The sequence below is a fragment of the Astyanax mexicanus genome, chromosome 16 (assembly GCF_023375975.1).
Source record: "Astyanax mexicanus isolate ESR-SI-001 chromosome 16, AstMex3_surface, whole genome shotgun sequence".
Lineage (NCBI taxonomy): Eukaryota > Metazoa > Chordata > Actinopteri > Characiformes > Acestrorhamphidae > Astyanax > Astyanax mexicanus.
Window position 1 is genome coordinate 8,648,087 of NC_064423.1, and position 23,973 is coordinate 8,672,059.

The 23,973-nt window shown below is 40.6% G+C and overlaps 1 protein-coding gene and 1 long non-coding RNA gene across 2 annotated transcripts in view; one reads left to right on the forward strand and one right to left on the reverse strand.

The window, feature by feature from the left end:
• LOC103035069 (mucin-5AC) overlaps positions 1-23,973 on the reverse strand; it is a 40,372-nt gene that overhangs the window by 11,641 nt on the left and 4,758 nt on the right. Inside the window, exons 9-34 of the mRNA XM_049465963.1 lie at positions 23,516-23,633; positions 23,199-23,337; positions 21,537-21,647; positions 20,724-20,793; positions 20,459-20,596; positions 20,172-20,336; positions 19,956-20,050; positions 19,435-19,561; positions 18,888-19,140; positions 18,742-18,794; positions 17,212-17,312; positions 16,945-17,096; positions 16,472-16,610; positions 16,160-16,270; positions 15,885-16,064; positions 15,408-15,647; positions 15,147-15,303; positions 13,485-13,613; positions 12,451-12,595; positions 12,313-12,356; positions 11,987-12,190; positions 10,647-11,326; positions 7,267-7,452; positions 3,232-3,417; positions 2,278-2,505; positions 808-1,047 (exon numbers count right to left, since the gene is read on the reverse strand). Of these exons, the coding sequence (XP_049321920.1) occupies positions 808-1,047; positions 2,278-2,505; positions 3,232-3,417; positions 7,267-7,452; positions 10,647-11,326; positions 11,987-12,190; positions 12,313-12,356; positions 12,451-12,595; positions 13,485-13,613; positions 15,147-15,303; positions 15,408-15,647; positions 15,885-16,064; positions 16,160-16,270; positions 16,472-16,610; positions 16,945-17,096; positions 17,212-17,312; positions 18,742-18,794; positions 18,888-19,140; positions 19,435-19,561; positions 19,956-20,050; positions 20,172-20,336; positions 20,459-20,596; positions 20,724-20,793; positions 21,537-21,647; positions 23,199-23,337; positions 23,516-23,633 (4,391 nt within the window). The remainder of the gene's footprint in view (positions 1-807; positions 1,048-2,277; positions 2,506-3,231; positions 3,418-7,266; positions 7,453-10,646; positions 11,327-11,986; positions 12,191-12,312; positions 12,357-12,450; positions 12,596-13,484; positions 13,614-15,146; positions 15,304-15,407; positions 15,648-15,884; positions 16,065-16,159; positions 16,271-16,471; positions 16,611-16,944; positions 17,097-17,211; positions 17,313-18,741; positions 18,795-18,887; positions 19,141-19,434; positions 19,562-19,955; positions 20,051-20,171; positions 20,337-20,458; positions 20,597-20,723; positions 20,794-21,536; positions 21,648-23,198; positions 23,338-23,515; positions 23,634-23,973) is intronic.
• On the forward strand, positions 1,092-5,977 carry LOC125782173 (uncharacterized). Its single transcript, XR_007424723.1, has 2 exons — positions 1,092-1,143; positions 5,662-5,977. It is a non-coding gene; the product is annotated as an uncharacterized LOC125782173 (long non-coding RNA).

The window sequence follows — 23,973 nt, forward strand, 5'->3', positions numbered from 1 at the left end:
GGAGTTGTTGTTGGAGTTGTTGTTGGAGTGGTTGTTGGAGTTGTTGTTGGAGTTGTTGTGCAATGTTCTGATCTGTCACAACAGTACACTCTAATCTCATAATCAAAGCATTGCTCCTGGAGACCCTGGTTTTGGTTCAAACAAATCAGTCCATCCTGGGCATTACAGGTCACTTCTTGGCCTACATCTGACAGTGGAAGTCCAGGGTAGAGTTTCGCTCTGCATTGCACTTCACTGGGTTTACCACAGACACTGGGATAAGTGTCAGTTATTCTTTTTATTGGCACAATTTCACCACCATTGACACCTGTTGTAGGAGGACCAAAGTCCATCCAATCTGACCAGTGGCAAGGTTCACAAGTTGGAGGTAAGGTTGTGCTTGAAGTTGTTGTGGTGGTGGGAGTTGTTGTTGGAGTGGTTGTTTCTGTAGTTGTGGTTGTCATAGTTGTTGTTGGAGTTGTCGTTGGAGTGGTTGTTGGAGATGTTGTTGGAGTGGTTGTTGGAGTTGTTGTTGGAGTTGTTGTACAATGTTCTGATCTGTCACAACAGTACACTCTTATCTCATAATCAAAGCATTGTTCCTCAAGACCCTGGTTTTGGTTCAAACAAATCAGTCCATTTTGGGCATTACAGGTCACTTCTTGGCCCAAATCTGCAAGTGGAAGTCCAGGGTAGAGTTTTGCTCTGCATTGCACTTCACTGGGTTTGCCACAGACACTGGGATAAGTGTCAGTTATTCTTTTTATTGGCACAATTTCACCACCATTGGCCCCTGTTGTAGGAGGACCAAAGTCCATCCAATCTGACCAGTGGCAAGGTTCGCAAGTTGGAGGTAAGCTTGTGGTGGGAGTTGTTGTTGGAGTGGTTGTTGCTGTAGTTGTAGTTGCTGTAGTTGTAGTTGTGGTTGTTGTAGTTGGAGTTGTTGTTGGAGTTGTTGTTGGAGTTGTTGTTGAAGTCGTAGTTGGAGTTGTTGTTGGAGTGGTTGTTGGAGTGGTTGTTGGAGTGGTTGTCGGAGTTGTTGTTGGAGTTGTTGTACAATGTTCTGATCTGTCACAACAGTACACTCTTATCTCATAATCAAAACATTGCTCCTCTAGACCCTGGTTTTGGTTCAAACAAATCAGTCCATTCTGGGCATTACAGGTCACTTCTTGGCCCAAATCTGCAAGTGGAATTCCAGGGTAGAGTTTTGCTCTGCATTGCACTTCACTGGGTTTGCCACAGACACTGGGATAAGTGTCAGTTATTCTTTTTATTGGCACAATTTCACCACCATTGGCACCTGTTGTAGGAGGACCAAAGTCCATCCAATCTGACCAGTGGCAAGGTTCGCAAGTTGGAGGTAAGGTTGTGGTGAGAGTTGTTGTTGGAGTGGTTGTTGCTGTAGTTGTAGTTGTGGTCGTTGTAGTTGGAGTTGTCGTTGGTGTTGTTGTTGGAGTTGTTGTTGGAGTTGTTGTTGAAGTTGTAGTTGGAGTTGTTGTTGGAGTTGTTGTTGGAGTGGTTGTTGGAGTTGTTGTTGGAGTTGTTGTACAATGTTCTGATCTGTCACAACAGTACACTCTAATCTCATAATCAAAGCATTGCTCCTGGAGACCCTGGTTTTGGTTCAAACAAATCAGTCCATCCTGGGCATTACAGGTCACTTCTTGGCCTACATCTGACAGTGGAAGTCCAGGGTAGAGTTTCGCTCTGCATTGCACTTCACTGGGTTTACCACAGACACTGGGATAAGTGTCAGTTATTCTTTTTATTGGCACAATTTCACCACCATTGACACCTGTTGTAGGAGGACCAAAGTCCATCCAATCTGACCAGTGGCAAGGTTCACAAGTTGGAGGTAAGGTTGTGCTTGAAGTTGTTGTGGTGGTGGGAGTTGTTGTTGGAGTGGTTGGTTCTGTAGTTGTGGTTGTCATAGTTGTTGTTGGAGTTGTCGTTGGAGTGGTTGTTGGAGATGTTGTTGGAGTGGTTGTTGGAGTTGTTGTTGGAGTTGTTGTACAATGTTCTGATCTGTCACAACAGTACACTCTTATCTCATAATCAAAGCATTGTTCCTCAAGACCCTGGTTTTGGTTCAAACAAATCAGTCCATTTTGGGCATTACAGGTCACTTCTTGGCCCAAATCTGCAAGTGGAAGTCCAGGGTAGAGTTTCGCTCTGCATTGCACTTCACTGGGTTTTCCACAGACACTGGGATAAGTGTCAGTTATTCTTTTTATTGGCACAATTTCACCACCATTGGCCCCTGTTGTAGGAGGACCAAAGTCCATCCAATCTGACCAGTGGCAAGGTTCGCAAGTTGGAGGTAAGCTTGTGGTGGGAGTTGTTGTTGGAGTGGTTGTTGCTGTAGTTGTAGTTGCTGTAGTTGTAGTTGTGGTTGTTGTAGTTGGAGTTGTTGTTGGAGTTGTTGTTGGAGTTGTTGTTGAAGTCGTAGTTGGAGTTGTTGTTGGAGTGGTTGTTGGAGTGGTTGTCGGAGTTGTTGTTGGAGTTGTTGTACAATGTTCTGATCTGTCACAACAGTACACTCTTATCTCATAATCAAAACATTGCTCCTCTAGACCCTGGTTTTGGTTCAAACAAATCAGTCCATTCTGGGCATTACAGGTCACTTCTTGGCCCAAATCTGCAAGTGGAATTCCAGGGTAGAGTTTTGCTCTGCATTGCACTTCACTGGGTTTGCCACAGACACTGGGATAAGTGTCAGTTATTCTTTTTATTGGCACAATTTCACCACCATTGGCACCTGTTGTAGGAGGACCAAAGTCCATCCAATCTGACCAGTGGCAAGGTTCGCAAGTTGGAGGTAAGCTTGTGGTGGGAGTTGTTGTTGGAGTGGTTGTTGCTGTAGTTGTAGTTAGAGTTGTCGTTGGAGTTGTTGTGGAAGTCGTAGTTGGAGTTGTTGTTGGAGTTGTTGTTGGAGTGGTTGTTGGAGTTGTTGTTGGAGTTGTTGTACAATGTTCTGATCTGTCACAACAGTACACTCTAATCTCATAATCAAAGCATTGTTCCTCAAGACCCTGGTTTTGGTTCAAACAAATCAGTCCATTCTGGGCATTACAGGTCACTTCTTGGCCCAAATCTGCAAGTGGAAGTCCAGGGTAGAGTTTCGCTCTGCATTGCACTTCGCTGGGTTTGCCACAGACACTGGGATAAGTGTCAGTTATTCTTTTTATTGGCACAATTTCACCACCGTTGGCACCTGTTGTAGGAGGACCAAAGTCCATCCAATCTGACCAGTGGCAAGGTTCGCAAGTTGGAGGTAAGGTTGTGGTGGGAGTTGTGGTAGTTGTTGTTGGAGTGGTTGTTTTTGTAGTTGTGGTTGTTGTAGTTGTAGTTAGAGTTGTCGTTGGAGTTGTTGTGGGAGTGGTTGTGGGAGATGTTGTTGGAGTGGTTGTTGGAGTTGTTGTACAATGTTCTGATCTGTCACAACAGTACACTCTAATCTCATAATCAAAGCATTGCTCCTGGAGACCCTGGTTTTGGTTCAAACAAATCAGTCCATCCTGGGCATTACAGGTCACTTCTTGGCCTACATCTGACAGTGGAAGTCCAGGGTAGAGTTTTGCTCTGCATTGCACTTCACTGGGTTTGCCACAGACACTGGGATAAGTGTCAGCTATCCTTTTTATTGGCACAATTTCACCACCATTGGCACCTGTTGTAGGAGGACCAAAGTCCATCCAATCTGACCAGTGGCAAGGTTCGCAAGTTGGAGGTAAGGTTGTGGTTGGAGTTGTTGTTGGAGTGGTGGTAGTTGTGGTTGGAGTGGTGGTAGTTGTTGTTGGAGTGGTTGTTGTTGTAGTTGTTGTTGTTGTAGTTGTAGTTAGAGTTGTCGTTGGAGTTGTTGTTGAAGTTGTAGTTGGAGTTGTTGTTGGAGTTGTTGTTGGAGTAGTTGTTGGAGTTGTTGTTGGAGTTGTTGTACAACCTTCTGATGTCTCACAACAGTACACTCTAATCTCATAATCAAAGCATTGCGCCTGGAGACCCTGGTTTTGGTTCAAACAAATCAGTCCATTCTGGGCATTACAGGTCACTTCTTGGCCCAAATCTGCAAGTGGAAGTCCAGGGTAGAGTTTCGCTCTGCATTGCACTTCACTGGGTTTGCCACAGACACTGGGATAAGTGTCAGTTATTCTTTTTATTGGCACAATTTCACCACCATTGGCACCTGTTGTAGGAGGACCAAAGTCCATCCAATCTGACCAGTGGCAAGATTCGCAAGTTGGAGGTAAGGTTGTGGTTGGAGTTGTTGTTGGAGTGGTGGTAGTTGTTGTTGGAGTGGTGGTAGTTGTTGTTGGAGTGGTTGTTGTTGTAGTTGTTGTTGTTGTAGTTGTAGTTAGAGTTGTTGTTGGAGTTGTTGTTGAAGTCGTAGTTGGAGTTGTTGTTGGAGTTGTTGTTGGAGTTGTTGTTGGAGTAGTTGTTGGAGTTGTTGTACAACCTTCTGATCTATCACAACAGTACACTCTAATCTCATAATCAAAGCATTGCTCCTCAAGACCCTGGTTTTGGTTCAAACAAATCAGTCCATTCTGGGCATTACAGGTCACTTCTTGGCCCAAATCTGCAAGTGGAATTCCAGGGTAGAGTTTTGCTCTGCATTGCACTTCACTGGGTTTGCCACAGACACTGGGATAAGTGTCAGTTATTCTTTTTATTGGCACAATTTCACCACCATTGGCACCTGTTGTAGGAGGACCAAAGTCCATCCAATCTGACCAGTGGCAAGGTTCGCAAGTTGGAGGTAAGGTTGTGGTTGGAGTTGTTGTTGGAGTGGTGGTAGTTGTTGTTGGAGTGGTGGTAGTTGTTGTTGGAGTGGTTGTTGTTGTAGTTGTTGTTGTTGTAGTTGTAGTTAGAGTTGTCGTTGGAGTTGTTGTTGAAGTCGTAGTTAGAGTTGTTGTTGGAGTTGTTGTTGGAGTAGTTGTTGGAGTTGTTGTTGGAGTTGTTGTACAACCTTCTGATCTGTCACAACAGTACACTCTAATCTCATAATCAAAGCATTGCTCCTCAAGACCCTGGTTTTGGTTCAAACAAATCAGTCCATTCTGGGCATTACAGGTCACTTCTTGGCCCAAATCTGCAAGTGGAATTCCAGGGTAGAGTTTTGCTCTGCATTGCACTTCACTGGGTTTGCCACAGACACTGGGATAAGTGTCAGTTATTCTTTTTATTGGCACAATTTCACCACCATTGCCACCTGTTGTAGGAGGACCAAAGTCCATCCAATCTGACCAGTGGCAAGGTTCGCAAGTTGGAGGTAAGGTTGTGGTTGGAGTTGTTGTTGGAGTGGTGGTAGTTGTTGTTGGAGTGGTGGTAGTTGTTGTTGTTGTAGTTGTAGTTAGAGTTGTCGTTGGAGTTGTTGTGGAAGTCGTAGTTGGAGTTGTTGTTGGAGTTGTTGTTGGAGTGGTAGTTGTTGTTGGAGTGGTGGTAGTTGTTGTTGTAGTTGTCGTTGGTGTTGTTGTTGGAGTTGTTGTCGGAGTTGTTGTTGAAGTTGTAGTTGGAGTTGTTGTTGGAGTTGTTGTTGGAGTGGTTGTTGGAGTTGTTGTTGGAGTTGTTGTACAATGTTCTGATCTGTCACAACAGTACACTCTAATCTCATAATCAAAGCATTGCTCCTGGAGACCCTGGTTTTGGTTCAAACAAATCAGTCCATCCTGGGCATTACAGGTCACTTCTTGGCCTACATCTGACAGTGGAAGTCCAGGGTAGAGTTTCGCTCTGCATTGCACTTCACTGGGTTTACCACAGACACTGGGATAAGTGTCAGTTATTCTTTTTATTGGCACAATTTCACCACCATTGACACCTGTTGTAGGAGGACCAAAGTCCATCCAATCTGACCAGTGGCAAGGTTCACAAGTTGGAGGTAAGGTTGTGCTTGAAGTTGTTGTGGTGGTGGGAGTTGTTGTTGGAGTGGTTGTTTCTGTAGTTGTGGTTGTCATAGTTGTTGTTGGAGTTGTCGTTGGAGTGGTTGTTGGAGATGTTGTTGGAGTGGTTGTTGGAGTTGTTGTTGGAGTTGTTGTACAATGTTCTGATCTGTCACAACAGTACACTCTTATCTCATAATCAAAGCATTGTTCCTCAAGACCCTGGTTTTGGTTCAAACAAATCAGTCCATTTTGGGCATTACAGGTCACTTCTTGGCCCAAATCTGCAAGTGGAAGTCCAGGGTAGAGTTTCGCTCTGCATTGCACTTCACTGGGTTTGCCACAGACACTGGGATAAGTGTCAGTTATTCTTTTTATTGGCACAATTTCACCACCATTGGCCCCTGTTGTAGGAGGACCAAAGTCCATCCAATCTGACCAGTGGCAAGGTTCGCAAGTTGGAGGTAAGCTTGTGGTGGGAGTTGTTGTTGGAGTGGTTGTTGCTGTAGTTGTAGTTGCTGTAGTTGTAGTTGTGGTTGTTGTAGTTGGAGTTGTTGTTGGAGTTGTTGTTGGAGTTGTTGTGGAAGTCGTAGTTGGAGTTGTTGTTGGAGTGGTTGTTGGAGTGGTTGTTGGAGTGGTTGTTGGAGTTGTTGTTGGAGTTGTTGTACAATGTTCTGATCTGTCACAACAGTACACTCTTATCTCATAATCAAAACATTGCTCCTCTAGACCCTGGTTTTGGTTCAAACAAATCAGTCCATTCTGGGCATTACAGGTCACTTCTTGGCCCAAATCTGCAAGTGGAATTCCAGGGTAGAGTTTTGCTCTGCATTGCACTTCACTGGGTTTGCCACAGACACTGGGATAAGTGTCAGTTATTCTTTTTATTGGCACAATTTCACCACCATTGGCACCTGTTGTAGGAGGACCAAAGTCCATCCAATCTGACCAGTGGCAAGGTTCGCAAGTTGGAGGTAAGCTTGTGGTGGGAGTTGTTGTTGGAGTGGTTGTTGCTGTAGTTGTAGTTAGAGTTGTCGTTGGAGTTGTTGTGGAAGTCGTAGTTGGAGTTGTTGTTGGAGTTGTTGTTGGAGTGGTTGTTGGAGTTGTTGTTGGAGTTGTTGTACAATGTTCTGATCTGTCACAACAGTACACTCTAATCTCATAATCAAAGCATTGTTCCTCAAGACCCTGGTTTTGGTTCAAACAAATCAGTCCATTCTGGGCATTACAGGTCACTTCTTGGCCCAAATCTGCAAGTGGAAGTCCAGGGTAGAGTTTCGCTCTGCATTGCACTTCACTGGGTTTGCCACAGACACTGGGATAAGTGTCAGTTATTCTTTTTATTGGCACAATTTCACCACCATTGGCACCTGTTGTAGGAGGACCAAAGTCCATCCAATCTGACCAGTGGCAAGGTTCGCAAGTTGGAGGTAAGGTTGTGGTGGGAGTTGTGGTAGTTGTTGTTGGAGTGGTTGTTTTTGTAGTTGTGGTTGTTGTAGTTGTAGTTAGAGTTGTCGTTGGAGTTGTTGTGGGAGTGGTTGTGGGAGATGTTGTTGGAGTGGTTGTTGGAGTTGTTGTACAATGTTCTGATCTGTCACAACAGTACACTCTAATCTCATAATCAAAGCATTGCTCCTGGAGACCCTGGTTTTGGTTCAAACAAATCAGTCCATCCTGGGCATTACAGGTCACTTCTTGGCCCAAATCTGCAAGTGGAAGTCCAGGGTAGAGTTTTGCTCTGCATTGCACTTCACTGGGTTTGCCACAGACACTGGGATAAGTGTCAGTTATTCTTTTTATTGGCACAATTTCACCACCGTTGGCACCTGTTGTAGGAGGACCAAAGTCCATCCAATCTGACCAGTGGCAAGGTTCGCAAGTTGGAGGTAAGGTTGTGGTTGGAGTTGTTGTTGGAGTGGTGGTAGTTGTTGTTGGAGTGGTGGTAGTTGTTGTTGGAGTGGTTGTTGTTGTAGTTGTTGTTGTTGTAGTTGTAGTTAGAGTTGTCGTTGGAGTTGTTGTTGAAGTTGTAGTTGGAGTTGTTGTTGGAGTTGTTGTTGGAGTAGTTGTTGGAGTTGTTGTTGGAGTTGTTGTACAACCTTCTGATGTCTCACAACAGTACACTCTAATCTCATAATCAAAGCATTGCGCCTGGAGACCCTGGTTTTGGTTCAAACAAATCAGTCCATTCTGGGCATTACAGGTCACTTCTTGGCCCAAATCTGCAAGTGGAAGTCCAGGGTAGAGTTTCGCTCTGCATTGCACTTCACTGGGTTTGCCACAGACACTGGGATAAGTGTCAGTTATTCTTTTTATTGGCACAATTTCACCACCATTGGCACCTGTTGTAGGAGGACCAAAGTCCATCCAATCTGACCAGTGGCAAGATTCGCAAGTTGGAGGTAAGGTTGTGGTTGGAGTTGTTGTTGGAGTGGTGGTAGTTGTTGTTGGAGTGGTGGTAGTTGTTGTTGGAGTGGTGGTAGTTGTTGTTGGAGTGGTTGTTGTTGTAGTTGTTGTTGTAGTTGTAGTTAGAGTTGTTGTTGAAGTCGTAGTTGGAGTTGTTGTTGGAGTTGTTGTTGGAGTAGTTGTTGGAGTTGTTGTTGGAGTTGTTGTACAACCTTCTGATCTATCACAACAGTACACTCTAATCTCATAATCAAAGCATTGCTCCTCAAGACCCTGGTTTTGGTTCAAACAAATCAGTCCATTCTGGGCATTACAGGTCACTTCTTGGCCCAAATCTGCAAGTGGAATTCCAGGGTAGAGTTTTGCTCTGCATTGCACTTCACTGGGTTTGCCACAGACACTGGGATAAGTGTCAGTTATTCTTTTTATTGGCACAATTTCACCACCATTGGCACCTGTTGTAGGAGGACCAAAGTCCATCCAATCTGACCAGTGGCAAGGTTCGCAAGTTGGAGGTAAGGTTGTGGTTGGAGTTGTTGTTGGAGTGGTGGTAGTTGTTGTTGGAGTGGTGGTAGTTGTTGTAGTTGTTGTTGTTGTAGTTGTAGTTAGAGTTGTCGTTGGAGTTGTTGTTGAAGTCGTAGTTAGAGTTGTTGTTGGAGTTGTTGTTGGAGTAGTTGTTGGAGTTGTTGTTGGAGTTGTTGTACAACCTTCTGATCTGTCACAACAGTACACTCTAATCTCATAATCAAAGCATTGCTCCTCAAGACCCTGGTTTTGGTTCAAACAAATCAGTCCATTCTGGGCATTACAGGTCACTTCTTGGCCCAAATCTGCAAGTGGAATTCCAGGGTAGAGTTTTGCTCTGCATTGCACTTCACTGGGTTTGCCACAGACACTGGGATAAGTGTCAGTTATTCTTTTTATTGGCACAATTTCACCACCATTGGCACCTGTTGTAGGAGGACCAAAGTCCATCCAATCTGACCAGTGGCAAGGTTCGCAAGTTGGAGGTAAGCTTGTGGTGGGAGTTGTTGTTGGAGTGGTTGTTGCTGTAGTTGTAGTTGCTGTAGTTGTAGTTGTGGTTGTTGTAGTTGTAGTTAGAGTTGTCGTTGGAGTTGTTGTGGAAGTCGTAGTTGGAGTTGTTGTTGGAGTGGTGGTAGTTGTTGTTGTTGTTGTAGTTGTAGTTAGAGTTGTCGTTGGAGTTGTTGTGGAAGTCGTAGTTGGAGTTGTTGTTGGAGTTGTTGTTGGAGTGGTAGTTGTTGTTGGAGTGGTGGTAGTTGTTGTTGGAGTTGTCGTTGGTGTTGTTGTTGGAGTTGTTGTTGGAGTTGTTGTTGAAGTTGTAGTTGGAGTTGTTGTTGGAGTTGTTGTTGGAGTGGTTGTTGGAGTTGTTGTTGGAGTTGTTGTACAATGTTCTGATCTGTCACAACAGTACACTCTAATCTCATAATCAAAGCATTGCTCCTGGAGACCCTGGTTTTGGTTCAAACAAATCAGTCCATCCTGGGCATTACAGGTCACTTCTTGGCCTACATCTGACAGTGGAAGTCCAGGGTAGAGTTTCGCTCTGCATTGCACTTCACTGGGTTTGCCACAGACACTGGGATAAGTGTCAGTTATTCTTTTTATTGGCACAATTTCACCACCATTGACACCTGTTGTAGGAGGACCAAAGTCCATCCAATCTGACCACTGGCAAGGTTCACAAGTTGGAGGTAAGTTTGTGGTTGTAGTTGTCGTGGTTGTTGTTATTGTAGTCTCTGAAGTTGTTGGAGTGGTTGTTGGACTTGTTGTTGGAGTTGTGGTTGTAGTAGTTGGAGTTGTTGGAGTGGATGTTGGAGTCGTTGTTGGAGTTGTTGTTGGAGTGGTTGTTGGAGTTGGTGTTGGAGTTGTAGTCGGAGTTGTAATCGGAGTTGTTTCATTGCAAGGTATGTCACAACAGTACACCCTAATCTCATAATCAAAGCATTGCTCCTGGAGACCCTGGTTTTGATTCAAACAAATCAGTCCATCCTGGGCATTACAGGTCACTTCTTGACCTATATCTGAAAGTGGAAGTCCAGGGTAGAGTTTTGCTCTGCATTGTGTTTCCTTTAGAGAAGGGCAAGTTCCAGGATAAGTCTCAGTTATTCTTTGTATTGGCACAATTTCCCCGCCATTGGGACCTGTTGTAGGAGGACCAAAATCCATCCATTGTGACCAACGGCAAAGTTTGCAGGTTGTTGTAGTTGGGGGTGTGGTCTTGGTTGTTGGAGTAGGTTTTGGAGTTGTGGTTGGGGAAGTTGTTTTTGGAGATGTTGTAGTAGTTATTGGAGTTTGTGTTGTTGTAGTTGTTGGAGTTGTTGGAACTGTGGTTTGACATTCAGTGGTGGTACAACATTTAACTTTTATCTCATAGTCAAGGCATATTATAGTTTGGTATTTGTTTTCACAAAGCAAACCTTCGTCATTGCAAGTAACATTCTGGTCCAACTCTGATAAAGGAACACCTGGGTAGCGCACTGCTTGACACTTGACTTCAGCTGGTTTTTCACAAATGTTGATTCCTGACTTGATGATGTTTTTGATTGTATCATTGTCACCCCCATTTGGTCCATATTCTGGATAATCAACATTTATCCATTTGGTCCAAGAGCAGACTTCACAACGGCGTTGGGTTGTCTTTGCTGTGGTTGTTAGTTTTTGTGTTGTTGTTTGTGGTGGAGCTGTTTGGCATTGCTCGTTATCACAGCAGTAAACTCGCATTTGGTAGTTCAGACATAGTGGAAACGGACCAGATTGATCATCATTTTTGCATATCAAGCCTTCTTTGACATTGCATTCCACAACCTGCCCAACTTCACTTATACTTTTATTTGGATACTTTTCAGCACGGCACTGAATTTCACTTGGTTTATCGCAGATCTTATAGCCTGCTGCTCTTATATTGTTGTATGTTTCAGAGTCGCCTCCATTGGGACCAGGGGTGGGGAATGTTGAATCAAACCATTGTGACCACGAACATGATTGCTGGCACGTAGTGGTTGACTGAGGTGTTGTGTGAGTACTAGTTTGCATAGTTGAAACTGAAAAAAAAAACATTCTCATGGTTATCAGTTGCACACTTGTTGGTTCCGTTACATTTATATGAAAGAATTGCAATATATTTGCAGTTGGATCACTGCTCAGACTGGTGCCACTTCTGTGCTACAAAATCTGAATTATTACAGGATTGTTCCTTTGTTTAGTTGCAGCAAATTGTTTTGACTGGAAATAGGCTTTAGTTTTTTTCAGTTCTTTAGTACTGCCTTTATTGTTTGCTCTTGCAAAATAGCTAGAAGGCAAAGTGATAAACATGTAAAGGAAATCAAATGTGTTGTGGTTATGAATTTTTAGGTATTTTATGACTTTGATGAGTATTATTCTTAAAGATTACCTTGGACCACTTTGTACTAATGTTTTCTTTGTTTGGTTGGTACAATCTCAAACAAACCTGTTATTGCCTGGTGAAATTTTGGTTAATTATCATTACATTCTCTGTTAGTGAGGAAGTTTGTAGGTTGATTTGTTGTTACTATCTGTCCCCCTGTTCTTAGACATTATGTATATAGACCTTGTCCTCTATGATATTCATTGGTGATTTTGAGAAACTTGAAAATTGCATGACTACAGGAACCTGCTGTAATTCTAGTCGCTAGCTATTCTTTGTTATATAACATATTCTTTGTTAAAAAAATGGCACTAACCTGGTGCTGTCGTGGAGAAGTTAAATGCAGTTGTTGGAGTGGATTGTGATGTGGTTGGGGCTGGTGTTGAACAAGGAAACATGTTCCTTTCGATTTTGCCATCATCTCCACATGTAGCTAGCATACAGTGGCCATTCCCATCAGTGGTATTGTAGATAATGCTTCCAAAGGGATATTTCTTCCCAAGGTAAGGGCAGGTACAGGCTGCAGAATAAAATATATGAAAGATAGCTTTTACCATCAACAGATGACTAGTCTAGTCTAGAAGGATATTTTGGTTAACACTTGAAAATAGAATTGAGTTTTATCAGAGCAGATCTTCTTACCTTTTTGCTCTTTTTTGCAGTCAATTGTCATAGAATGGCAAGAGCTTTATAAGAACAGACATAAGAAAAAAAAATCACTTAGTTTTAAATATGATGAAAAGGCAAATATGTTTCTGAAGATATCAAGCAAAAGTGTACCATGTCTGACAGTTTTCTGTGGTGGGAACATTCTCTCCATCAGTGTAATGGTTTCCTTCCTTGTCATAGCAGCCACAGTTGTCAACACACTTCATTTGGTCCTCATCAAAGTATGGCTGGTCAGCAGGACATTTTGGATAACAGCCTAAAGAGATATTAAGACGTATTCTGAATTAAATGTGGCTGTAAACTCTTACACATCCTAAACTATCCTCTGACTCTGCTGGTATGTTATGTTACTTTTAGTTATTTTATCCAGTACTGCATTTGAACTCATTAAATAAGGTTAGTAATTATATGTTAAAACTATAAATAACCTATGTGTACAAACGTATAGGGGCACCTATTCATTGATTCTTTAGAAATCAGTTATATTTAACTATCAAGTTACGATTTTCTATTGGATTTTTGAACATTGCTGTTGGGTTGATTACTTTCAGCAACAAGAACATTAGTAAGGTCTTGATGTTGGAGGGTGAGGATCACCACCTCACCTAATCCCCAACTCCCTAACTTACCCCATCCAAAAGTATTGGACAGAGCTCCATCATTGCAGAGAACACAGTTCCACTGCACCACAGATCAGTGCTGGGGCTTTATAGCCAGAGGGTTGTATTCTATTGGCAATACTTCTCTATAGGGATTAGAAAAGATGTGTGTGTGTGTGTGTGTGTGTGTGTGCACATCAGTGTCATCAATGGATTTAACATAAAGTAGCTAAATGCATTTATTACACAAACATCAGGAATATAGTGTACCATGCAATACACTGAAAATATTTCTTATTTGTAGAAATGCTTGTTGGGTTATTTATTCTATTCTTTTTTGAAACACTAATTAACAGCTATGTGCATCATTTTGTGAAGGACTTCTACAACTTCCTGTTTACAATTTAAATCCTGAGAAGCTATACAAGAGTATAAGATCATATTAGATAGAGATAGAGCAGATAGAACAGATAGAGCAAATGCTGCAGGGGCTTATAATTAAATGTATGTATTCTTTTACTTTATCTTAAAAAAAGATGAGTATACCTTCCAGTGGAGGTATCTGACTGGAACATGTGCCAGAGGGATTCCTGCAGGTCTTCATACAGGGGGCGCCACATGGTTTGTAGTGCCACTCACACTCACCAGGAGGGTTGTAGTAATCACAGAAGAGTGCTGCAAAAAACAAATTATTAAAATATTAAAACAGTGGCTACTTTAAATAAGCAGTTTGTCTGTTGTTCAGTGACTGGTGCATTTGGTGGGTGTTTGGCGTGCTCTTCACCGTGAGCTTGGGATACAGGCATAAGTTTTAATTTACCTAAATCATTTGAGAATTCCAGTTTTAAATACGGTTTACTATAAACTTTTGGTTAAGTTAATTAAGCTTAAGGCTTTACACATTTTTACCTAAATTATTACAGTTTAATTTAGTCCTCCTGATTTAATTTAACTAAAATTAAGATTTGAAATATTTATAGAAAATTAGATGGGGGAGGGAGTGATGCTATAGAATGAACAGTAAAGCACACAAATGTTCACCTAACACAAATTATTCATATTTGGAAATATTTTAATTAAATAACAAACTGTGAGTTTATAGTGTTCCTGCAGCAAACTGGTGTTTGGGCAATACCCTAACTTTTTGTGTGTTTCATGATAGTCATGTAAGTCACTCTGGATAAGAGCTTCAGACAAATTCTGTAAATGTAAAGGTGTCATGTTAAAGTTAAAGTCTGTTCCTAATTAGGTTTTTGTGCTAAATCTGAACTACACAGCATTAAAGCTCACAGATAATGCCTGCCATATTGGAGAACTGCTACCCTTTATCTATCCCAGGGGGGTTCTGACAGTCCATGGGGAGTGTGCAGAGAATAGACTGGTTTATACTTGACGAGTCGCAAAAGCTGCAACTGTCAACGTGGCTTAAGTTATATCACACATAGAGACTGAATTGGACCGACTTGTTCAGTGCTCTACTCAACTCTTCCACTCAACTTAATTCAGGTTCTCTCATGCGTGTTGTGGGTCTGCTTATAAACTGAGCACTTTAGAAGGTAGAACTGGAAGCGTGAATAAAAAGACACTGTTGAGAAACTCCCACTCAAGGTTTTCGGTAACATATTTTTACTACCAGCCACTATTCTCACGCAATCACGTGATGCATACTTTGAAACTCTTACCGTGGCTTTCAGAAAACATGGATTATTACATTTTATAGGTAAATATGAATCTTCATTATTTTATCTGTTAAAGCAACACATTCAGTTTCAAGAAATCAGTTTACATGACTACTTAAATAAAAAAATCATAAAACTGCAGAAATATCGTTATGATCAAATTACTAAGGGTATGTGAATGTTCTCCTTTAAAAAGTATCTTTTAGTATTTTTTATCTTTTAGTTTGTGTAGTTCTGCTCTTCTTTTTCCTTTTTTACATTAAACTGTTTTGCCAAAAAAGGTTAAAAAACATTTTTATTAAAAAAGGAAAGGAAAGTTAAACATTAAGTTTGACAGGTTGCTTTTTTAATATTAAAACACCAGACCATTTAGAGCGGCTAGCATATATACAGCAGAAACTGATCCTGTTTTGAGTCAGTATTGGACGTTGTAAAAATTTGAAGCTAAGAAACTCTTCCTCCCTCAGAAAACAGTGTGTGAATGACAGCCCATTGTTCAACATCATTCAGCATTAAGTAGCTGACTTACGGCAGGAATTAGGAGTTCTCCAAGCAACACAGTCTCCACCCTCATTACAGGCTTCAGCGTAGGCTGCGACAGCAGTGCAGAAACACTCACAGTCTCCTCCAGTATCACAAGCACACGAATCCCACACACAAGCATCATAATACGGAGTAGGATCCACCTTAACAACAACAACAACAACAAAAAAACACACCATTGAAAATGTCCCGCAGTCTTCAGCATAGAAATGAAAAGAATCAACAAATTTAGAAGTTTAAATCGTACTTGTGAGTGACAGGCTTTAAAAACATCACTCTTGATGATGCTGCACTGTTTTTCAGCCCAGGCCTGCCTGTAGGGGTTAAAGGAGCAGGGGTTTTGGATGCTCTTTGCACTCGGGCAGCTGGATGAATCCTTCCAGCTGTTTCCAAAGTCCAGCGCATTGTTCACCACTCCTTGGTTCCTCAAGGTGAAGTCATTCTTTGAATTGCCGTCATAATTTCCACAAAGACCGCAGACAGCACCCTGTTACAGGAGATCAGAATTAGCGGCATTCTTTAGAAAACATGCATATATGATATCTATTATATTTATTTTAACCCAATTCCCACCCTGACTCTTTGACTCCACCCCCTCACCCAGCATGGATTAGCATCACACAGTTATGCTCTCTGCACATCCCAGGCCATGAATGGCTGTGGCATCAACAGGGACTACAATGGCAGTCTAAATAAAACCACAAGGTTTGTTCTGTTTTCTCACCTTGTATTCTGGATTCAGCTGGATAAATATGCTTGTTTTCCGGTCCCACATAAGAATCACGCCATTATTGGTCTCTATCACCAGATAGATTCCCATTACTCGGATCTGGTAAGGAATTTCATCACCCTGATCTCTTTGGACAACTTGATAGCTTCCATCTGTCAGTATGAGCTCGTTCCTCTAAAAGAAACAAAACCAAAAAAAAAAGTAAAGTTAAACACTTAAACTGACAGCTTAAAATTTTGAAGTAACAGTAGAGGTAGACCAAGGCTCACCCCAAGGAAGAGCTTGATAGCCTTGGAGCAGGTTGTGCCGGTGGTTCCACAGGGAATGTTTTCAGTGATGACTCTGAAGGTAGCGCTGGCATTAGTGTGACCACAGTGATCCTAAGTCAAACGTAGAAAAATACTTTTAATTTACTCACACAGCACCCAAACGTATTAAATCATAGACTTGGTATTTTAAATTGAGCTAGGCTTAACCCCCTTCTGGAAAACCAGTCTATAAGGTTTATATATATATATATATATATATATATATATATATATATATATATATATATATATATATAGTTTTCTCTCACTTACTCTGACAAGGGTGTATTCACAGTCTCCATCAAAGGTATATCTTTTCCCATCGAATGTGATGTAATGTCCGTCACCATAAGCTGTGCAGGTTCCATAGCACGGGTTATCAGTGCACTGCCATTTCCTGTCTTTGCATGTGCTATAGTCAACGAAGATTAGAGAGAAAAATTAATAACTAAACACTTTTCATCACTGTTTTGCACTGTATCTATTCATAGTCATTTTTAGATTCTTTAGCATTAAAAACAATATATTTTATTTGAATTTCTTTAATAAAATTTATTAAATTTTTAAGCTGTAATGTGGTGCAAAATGTAATACCTAAATTGTACTTCTAATGTACTGTCGCTGTATTATTTGTGCTGTTTCAATATGGTGCAAACATTTTATAATGAATGGATAGATAAAAATTGTCTATATTAAACCTGACTTGTCATCAAAACTGACATTAAAATCAGCTGAGATGTGTTTACCAGGTATTGCAGTCGACTTTGATGGACTCTCCAGGTTGGTGAAGAACACTGTTGTGGACGCAGGGGCACAGTTCCTCCTTAATGCACCCTCCGTTCCCATCATAGACGAGGCCAGCGGGGCAAACACAGCCCGAGATACACTCAGTACTGATCTGTTGGTGGAGTGGATTAGTTGTTAGTATACATATAGGGTTCACATGAAAATAATGTACCCGTTTCTGTTGTAACAGGAAGTCAGATTGGTTCTACAATAAGAAGATAACTCACACAGGACATGTCCAGGTTGTTGCAGCTCTTCTGGCACTCGGAGCCTGTGGATCCAGGTGCCGTGCTGGAGCAGTTGAAGAACACCATCGGTGAGGAGCAAGCTGAGGGTGAGAAAAGACAGCGTTTCTAAATGATGCACTATTTTTAATCAGTGTTTTAGAATTGCAGTGGGATACACATTTTCACTCAGGTGAGTTTTTACTGGGTCTAGTGTGTGCTTCTTTAGTTTTACACAGGAGCTACAAGGCTAACATAGCCAAAGTAATGAAAGCTATATACACCAGTTAGCATGGGATTAGCATAATCATTACACAGTCTGCACAAACCATGTGGAGGTGTTCAGTAATGACAAATATACTTACGTTTATTTGGTTTCTGACACAGTAGGACTCACTGGACTAAAGTTTTAACGAATCAAACAGTCAAGCTGCTGATGCTCCAGGCATAACTACTCATTTCCATTTAAAAGGGTATTTAGTAGTGTTTTAAAATACTTTTTAAAGAAAAATGTAACTCCTATATTTTTAAATGTTATGTATTTATCAGATTATTTTTATACATTCCATATATATTATGTACAACCAAGAAAAAAAGGGTATACATCAAATTTGTGCCTCTCTGGCATAAGTTTGGGGATCACTGCTATACATTATGATAGTATTCCTGCATCTTTGCTAAATTCTTTTCTGTTTATGCACAAACCTCTTCCTTTCCTGGAAACACATGACGTATTTTCTTAATTGTCATACTTGCGGCATCTTATGTCACAAACTGTTTGCATTATCTCTCATTTGCTTCAACACACGTTAGTGTCTTTGTCCATCGTGATCCTCTCTATTGCAGCACTCGCCCATTTCTTTGTATGTTATTTGTTTTTCGGTGCAGGTCTAAATTTATACTTGTGGCTGTGTCACGACATGCTGACTGTTTACTACAGAAGTTATCAGACCTGTTTCTTATGCAGTGCAGTGTACATACACTGTATATATATATATATATATATATATATATATATATATATATATATATATATACACACAGAGGATATACACATGATATCACAGTTGGTGGGAAGTTACTGCAGTTGCGCCTACTAAGTGTCAAAACGACAGAATGAGTGGCAGCGTTAAATGAGGAGCAAATGGATCACTGCAATTCACAGAACCCAAACCTGTATGATTTCAGACTCTTCTTAATGCGGTGGTTCTTGGTCCTGGTCCTAAAGTAGCACCACTCTGCAGGTTTTATAGTTTATACTAAATACAGCTCACCTGATTCATCTAATCAACTGACTGACCAGCTCTCACAGGGCTCAGGAACTACTCACTTAGTGTATTTCACAGGTACATAAAAATGACAGGAAACCTGATTTCTGCCCACATATTGATCATCACAGTCCATTAGTATTTTCCATGGATCGCAGTCAAGCTCAACTGCCTTTTCTTTTAACATATATTCGAATTTTTGCCACTTAGGGCGCATGTTCCATGTGGCCTGAGTGCATACATATAAAATTCTGTGCAAGCTTACTTGGTTGGTCTGTGGAATGTCCAATGCAACTGAGCTGGCCATTCTTACAGGTGCTGAAAAAAGAGTAATACGTTATTTAGGACAGAATCAATGATTGATGTGTTTACCGTCACTCTACAACAAGAAACACAAAAGTTTGGACCTACCACATGGCGCCATCTTTACTGATGACCTCTCCAGGGGGAATCACTGATCCTTTATAGTAGCAGGAACATTTACTGGGTGAGACACACTTTCCACCTTCATCGAGATACATTCCAGAGGCGCAGACGCAGCCGTCTACCGGCTCGAAGGTGGCAGCGCAGGTGAAGTCTGGGTCACTGTGGCAGCGGCAGGACTGGGTACTGTTCTGAACGTCATAGGAGTAGACCATGGTGCTGGGGCAGGTGGTATACTTCGCTGTGAACAGAAATGACCCAGTTCTGATTAAAACCCAGCTTCTGGTCCAGTAGTTCCAGAATGCAATAAAAATATTTTAAGACCATACAGTATAAAACCAACACATTAATTCATTTTCTAACAATCAGATCGTGTGGTTGGAACTGTCATATGAAAAAACGAATGATTGGTCATGATTTCTGTCTAATTGTACAGGTTAAATAAGTGACAGTTTGAAGAGCTCTACTATTCCCTCACTGCCATACAACCCTCTCATCTGAAACTCTGATCTGTGAATCAAAATGAATCACTTACTGCAGACTTCGCTCCTCCAGCCGGTGAGATAGATCCCTTTAGCAGCACAAGCATGAACATACGACGACAGCGCTGCACACATGCAGCTCTCGCTGTTCTCACAGTTACAGGTGTCGTATATGCAGTTCTGTTAAAAAAACAACAACATGGTAAGCCTCAAAAGTTTCTTCCCTAGGCCTCCTAAATAAAAACTACTTTATATGGTTAAAAACCAACAATAATAAAAGCTTATTGCCGAAACTGTAAAAAAACTAAAGGTTCAAATGGGTTTCAACAGCTAAAGACAGAAACAAGCTAAAGGTAAAATGTTATTGTATTGTATTTAATAATAATAGTGCATAATTGGCCATGTTTAAGAAGATAATGTTAACAGTAAGATAATAAAAAAATAATGCTAATAGAAAGCAAATTATAAAAATATGATAATAGTAAGGTAATGGAAAATAATACCCACAAGCTAAAAAGCTATTGTTAATAATAAGATAACATTGTGTGGAAACAGTCTATTCGCTGTTTGGTACCTTTTGGTAGATATCAGGGCTGATCTCGTTGTGGCATGGAGCAAAAACCCCCTTAGAGTCGGTCAGCAGAGAGCACCAGTGCTGAGCGTATTTCTCTGTAATCACAAAAAATAGATTAATTTGAGGGTCCGAAAACGCAGAGAGAAACTCAGAACACGCTAAGGGTTAATGAGCACAGAGGTGCTTAAGAAAGAGACGAGTTTAGGGGCAACTTACCGTTTTCCAGACTAAGACTGCATGGGTTCTCAAAGCTGTTCTTCACCTCAGGGCAGTTAGCTCTGGTCCTCCAGCTGTTGGCAAATCCTACTCCGGTTCCCTCACAGACTCCACTCGCAGTGGTGAAATCATCACTCTGCATGTCATTAAAATTTCCACACAGGCCTAAAAAAACCAAGTGGAGGACAATCAGTGGTATTCTGAAACCCTTCAGTCAGCTAATCAGTTTACAGTAAGATATAATATTGATATGATACAGCATGTGAACATGAGATAAATTTACTCACCATTTAACTTCCCCTTAAGAATCACATCCACAGTTATGTAGACCTGCATGATTGGCACAAGCTGGATCTCCATCTGAAGACCAAATGAAGTCTGGACGATGATATAAAAGGTGGTTGGTCTGAAAATGTTCACGCCCGCTAGAAAAGACGATAAATGCTGTGTGATTATCATTATTATCAAGTGTAAAATACATGATTTTTAGATTAGAATGCCTGTTTGTTTGATTTTTTTTATGAATTATCGAACAGACCGAGATCTACTCACCTGTAGAGAGAGGCAGCTGGGAGAAGAGCCTGTTGACGAAGACCTTTCCATCTGGCTGGATGCTGAACACCTACAGGGCAATGCAAACATTCATCGGGATTCTGCACTAAAGGGATACGCATCTTCTGAGTTGGAGTGAATATCACAATACTGTGATGCTCAATATATCAAAACACAATTCTCTATGATATTCATGGTATTTGTGTTACTGAAGAGAATAAAATACCTCTAAATAAGCAAATACATTAATAATATTGTTTTTGTTTGCGATACATTATATGATTTGTAGCATCAAATATTGACATATTTACTGAAACATAGGCCCTTTAAACTCTCTAAGAATCGCCCCCAATTAGATTTACTAAAGTTACAGCATCATTACTCCACATTGTAACACTAATCATATGGTAAGAGTTGTGATTGATTAGCTGCAGGGTGGAAGGTCATTTCTGTAGTCTCTGAGTTCACAAACGTGATGTTAGTGTATCGCTGTGTTTTTATTTTTTTATTTAATAAGATGAGCAGCTGGAGGCTTCATCTTGCTTGGGTGCTGTACTGTATCATTTATGTGCTCAAACATATTTCTGAAAATATCAAATAATCCATAAAATGTCCATCTGGCTGCTCAGAATATCAGTGTTACCAGTAATACAGAGTTATAAATAAAATAATAATAATTTATAGTGAACACTGCACCTCAAAGACTTATAATATTATATTTGGAAAAGGGATCCTGTAGGGCGTTAGATGCTAGCAATAATAGACAGATTTATTGAGTGGGTAGATTTTTTAATGGGTAAAAAATTTCCTTACAGTGTTTCCTCCAGAAAGGGCCAGGGTGACTGCCTTCAGACACGTCTCTGTATCAGTCAGACCACACCTCACCAGATCTCCTACAACCGTGAACTCTGTGCCATTGGTTTGCTGGAGAAAACAATAAAGTTAACAACAAAACCTGCATGAAGAAGGATCTGTAGATTCATTAGTATAAGTTAATTATATATGATTACGTTGTAAGGTTTTCCATATATTAAGTTTATTATTTAACTATGTGTAAGTTAAAGTATTTATTTCATTAAGCACAAGGACCAAGGACATAACAACTCCAATATAGATGGAATAAGTCTTGAAGTTTCTTCAAGATGATTCAGTGCAAGAGCCCCATGAGAACAAGACTGAAAGGCAACAGCAGATGGCTTTATTAGGGCTGTATCACCATGACAAAATAAACAACACTGTGTATTTCCACATATAATCGCCGTAATAATCAAAGGTGGCATGTATAACACAACAAACACAATTCCAGAAGATTTTTTATAAGACTTCAACAATAAGATTTCAACAAACACTGTTGAGACAGATGAATAAATGAATTAGAAATCGAAATCAAGATAAGAAATGGAATAACAAAGAACAAGAATTAATTAATTGAATCAAATTAAATAAAGAAATAATGTGTTGATAGAGATGTGCCAAAGGATAATGATGGTACTGAATGCATCACAGCACATGAGATGGAAAGTGTTCAGAACTTCAGAAAAACATGAACTTGTGCAGAGAAAAATAAACATTCTGCTGTAAGAAACGCAAGAACAAAGTAACCCTATATGCATTTAATAGGAAATAGCTTTGTAAATATATATTATATTAAATATATATTTATAAGGGAACCATCATTCATTTGTTCCATGACTCCAAACAAACCAGAAATGAAGAACACTTCTGAGTATTTTAAGTTGGTAAAAATAAAGAAAGCAAGAACAGACTGGAATGGAGTGCGTGGCCCTGGAATGATCTCCTTCTGTGTAGAAGGTGGGAGGAATGACTCGGACCATCGACACGGACAATAAAGTAAAGAAAACTGAAAGAAGGTTTATCAGTATGGCAAAGACTTAATGGCTGAGATGGTAAAGAATAGTATGAATGTTCTTATGATTTTCGTATAAGAAAGAAACATTAACGTATTGTTTGTGTGCTGGAAATAAGAAAAGATATGTAGAAAGAAACGTGATGTTATGTCAAGTCCTACAGGCCTGGTTTTGTTACGTGAACAGGTTTCCGTAACAGCCTGTAGCTGTAAGTTCTGGAACAGTGTGAAGACCCAAGAAAAATCTTGGGAATTTTCAGATTGGTAGTGATGATTGATGAATATAACACCACCCCCCTCACTGTGGGAGACTAGGGTTTGACTTTCCTGACAGGAAGTACTCCACACTACACTAAAAAGAGTCCTTAGGCAAGACTCCTAACAGTAGATTTTCTTACCTGGGAAACATGACTGACACGTAAGAACTGTGGAAAAGATGCCATTAATGCCATCGATATAAATGAAAGTTGGGTAATCCAGAGGTCCAGAGTCACTGGATTAAATAGCACATGGCTCCAGAAAATGGAAGAACTTACGTCAGTGAGTGCAGTCCATACCTTGATTCACAGCAACTTAAAATATGATAAATATATATGGGTTGCACTGACCTTAGTAAGGACGTATGTACAGTCACCATGGAAATTGTATGCCTTTCCATCGAATGTGCTGATATGAGACCCTCCCTCCACAGAGCAGGTCCCAGGACAGTCTTTCTCTTTACAGCTCCATTGATTAGAGGTGCATGTGCTAAATGGAAGAAGATACATGTAAAATTAAAAGGTTGCTAATTATTACTGAATTTATGCCTTTACGTCCAGTGCCTTGTTGATACACAAGTCAACACTATAGGACAATAAATTATCAAAATCAAAAACTGGCAGCTTTAAATCTGAGATAACTGGACAGTGAAAAAGGTTTTATTCACCATTCTTTGCAGTTGCTGGTGAAGGATTGTCCAGGCTGATAGACCTTTCCATTGTGGGTGCAGGAACACTGTTCCTGAGCAATGCAGCCTTTACCGGTGAGGTCATCAAGCACATAACCTGAAACAAAGGGTAATAGTAATATGTTATAAAGGTTTTAATGGAATAAATTCCCTCAAGTTTAAATAAATGAGAGTTGATGAGCGTTATAGCACCAGCTGAACTAAAACCATTGTTTCCACTACACTTTGGACATTGGCCTCTTTTGACATTGCTGTTTTAAGTAAATTAGTTTCCAAAACAATAGGAACCCAAGCAAATGGCTTCTACATAGCACTGAAGATTTTTTTTAATATCAGTTTCTCATGCTAGAAACAGAGCAATTTTAAATGTTGTTTGAAATGTCATTTTTGAGATTCCAATACAAGGCTAAATTACATCAACATTCAGTACAGGTCAA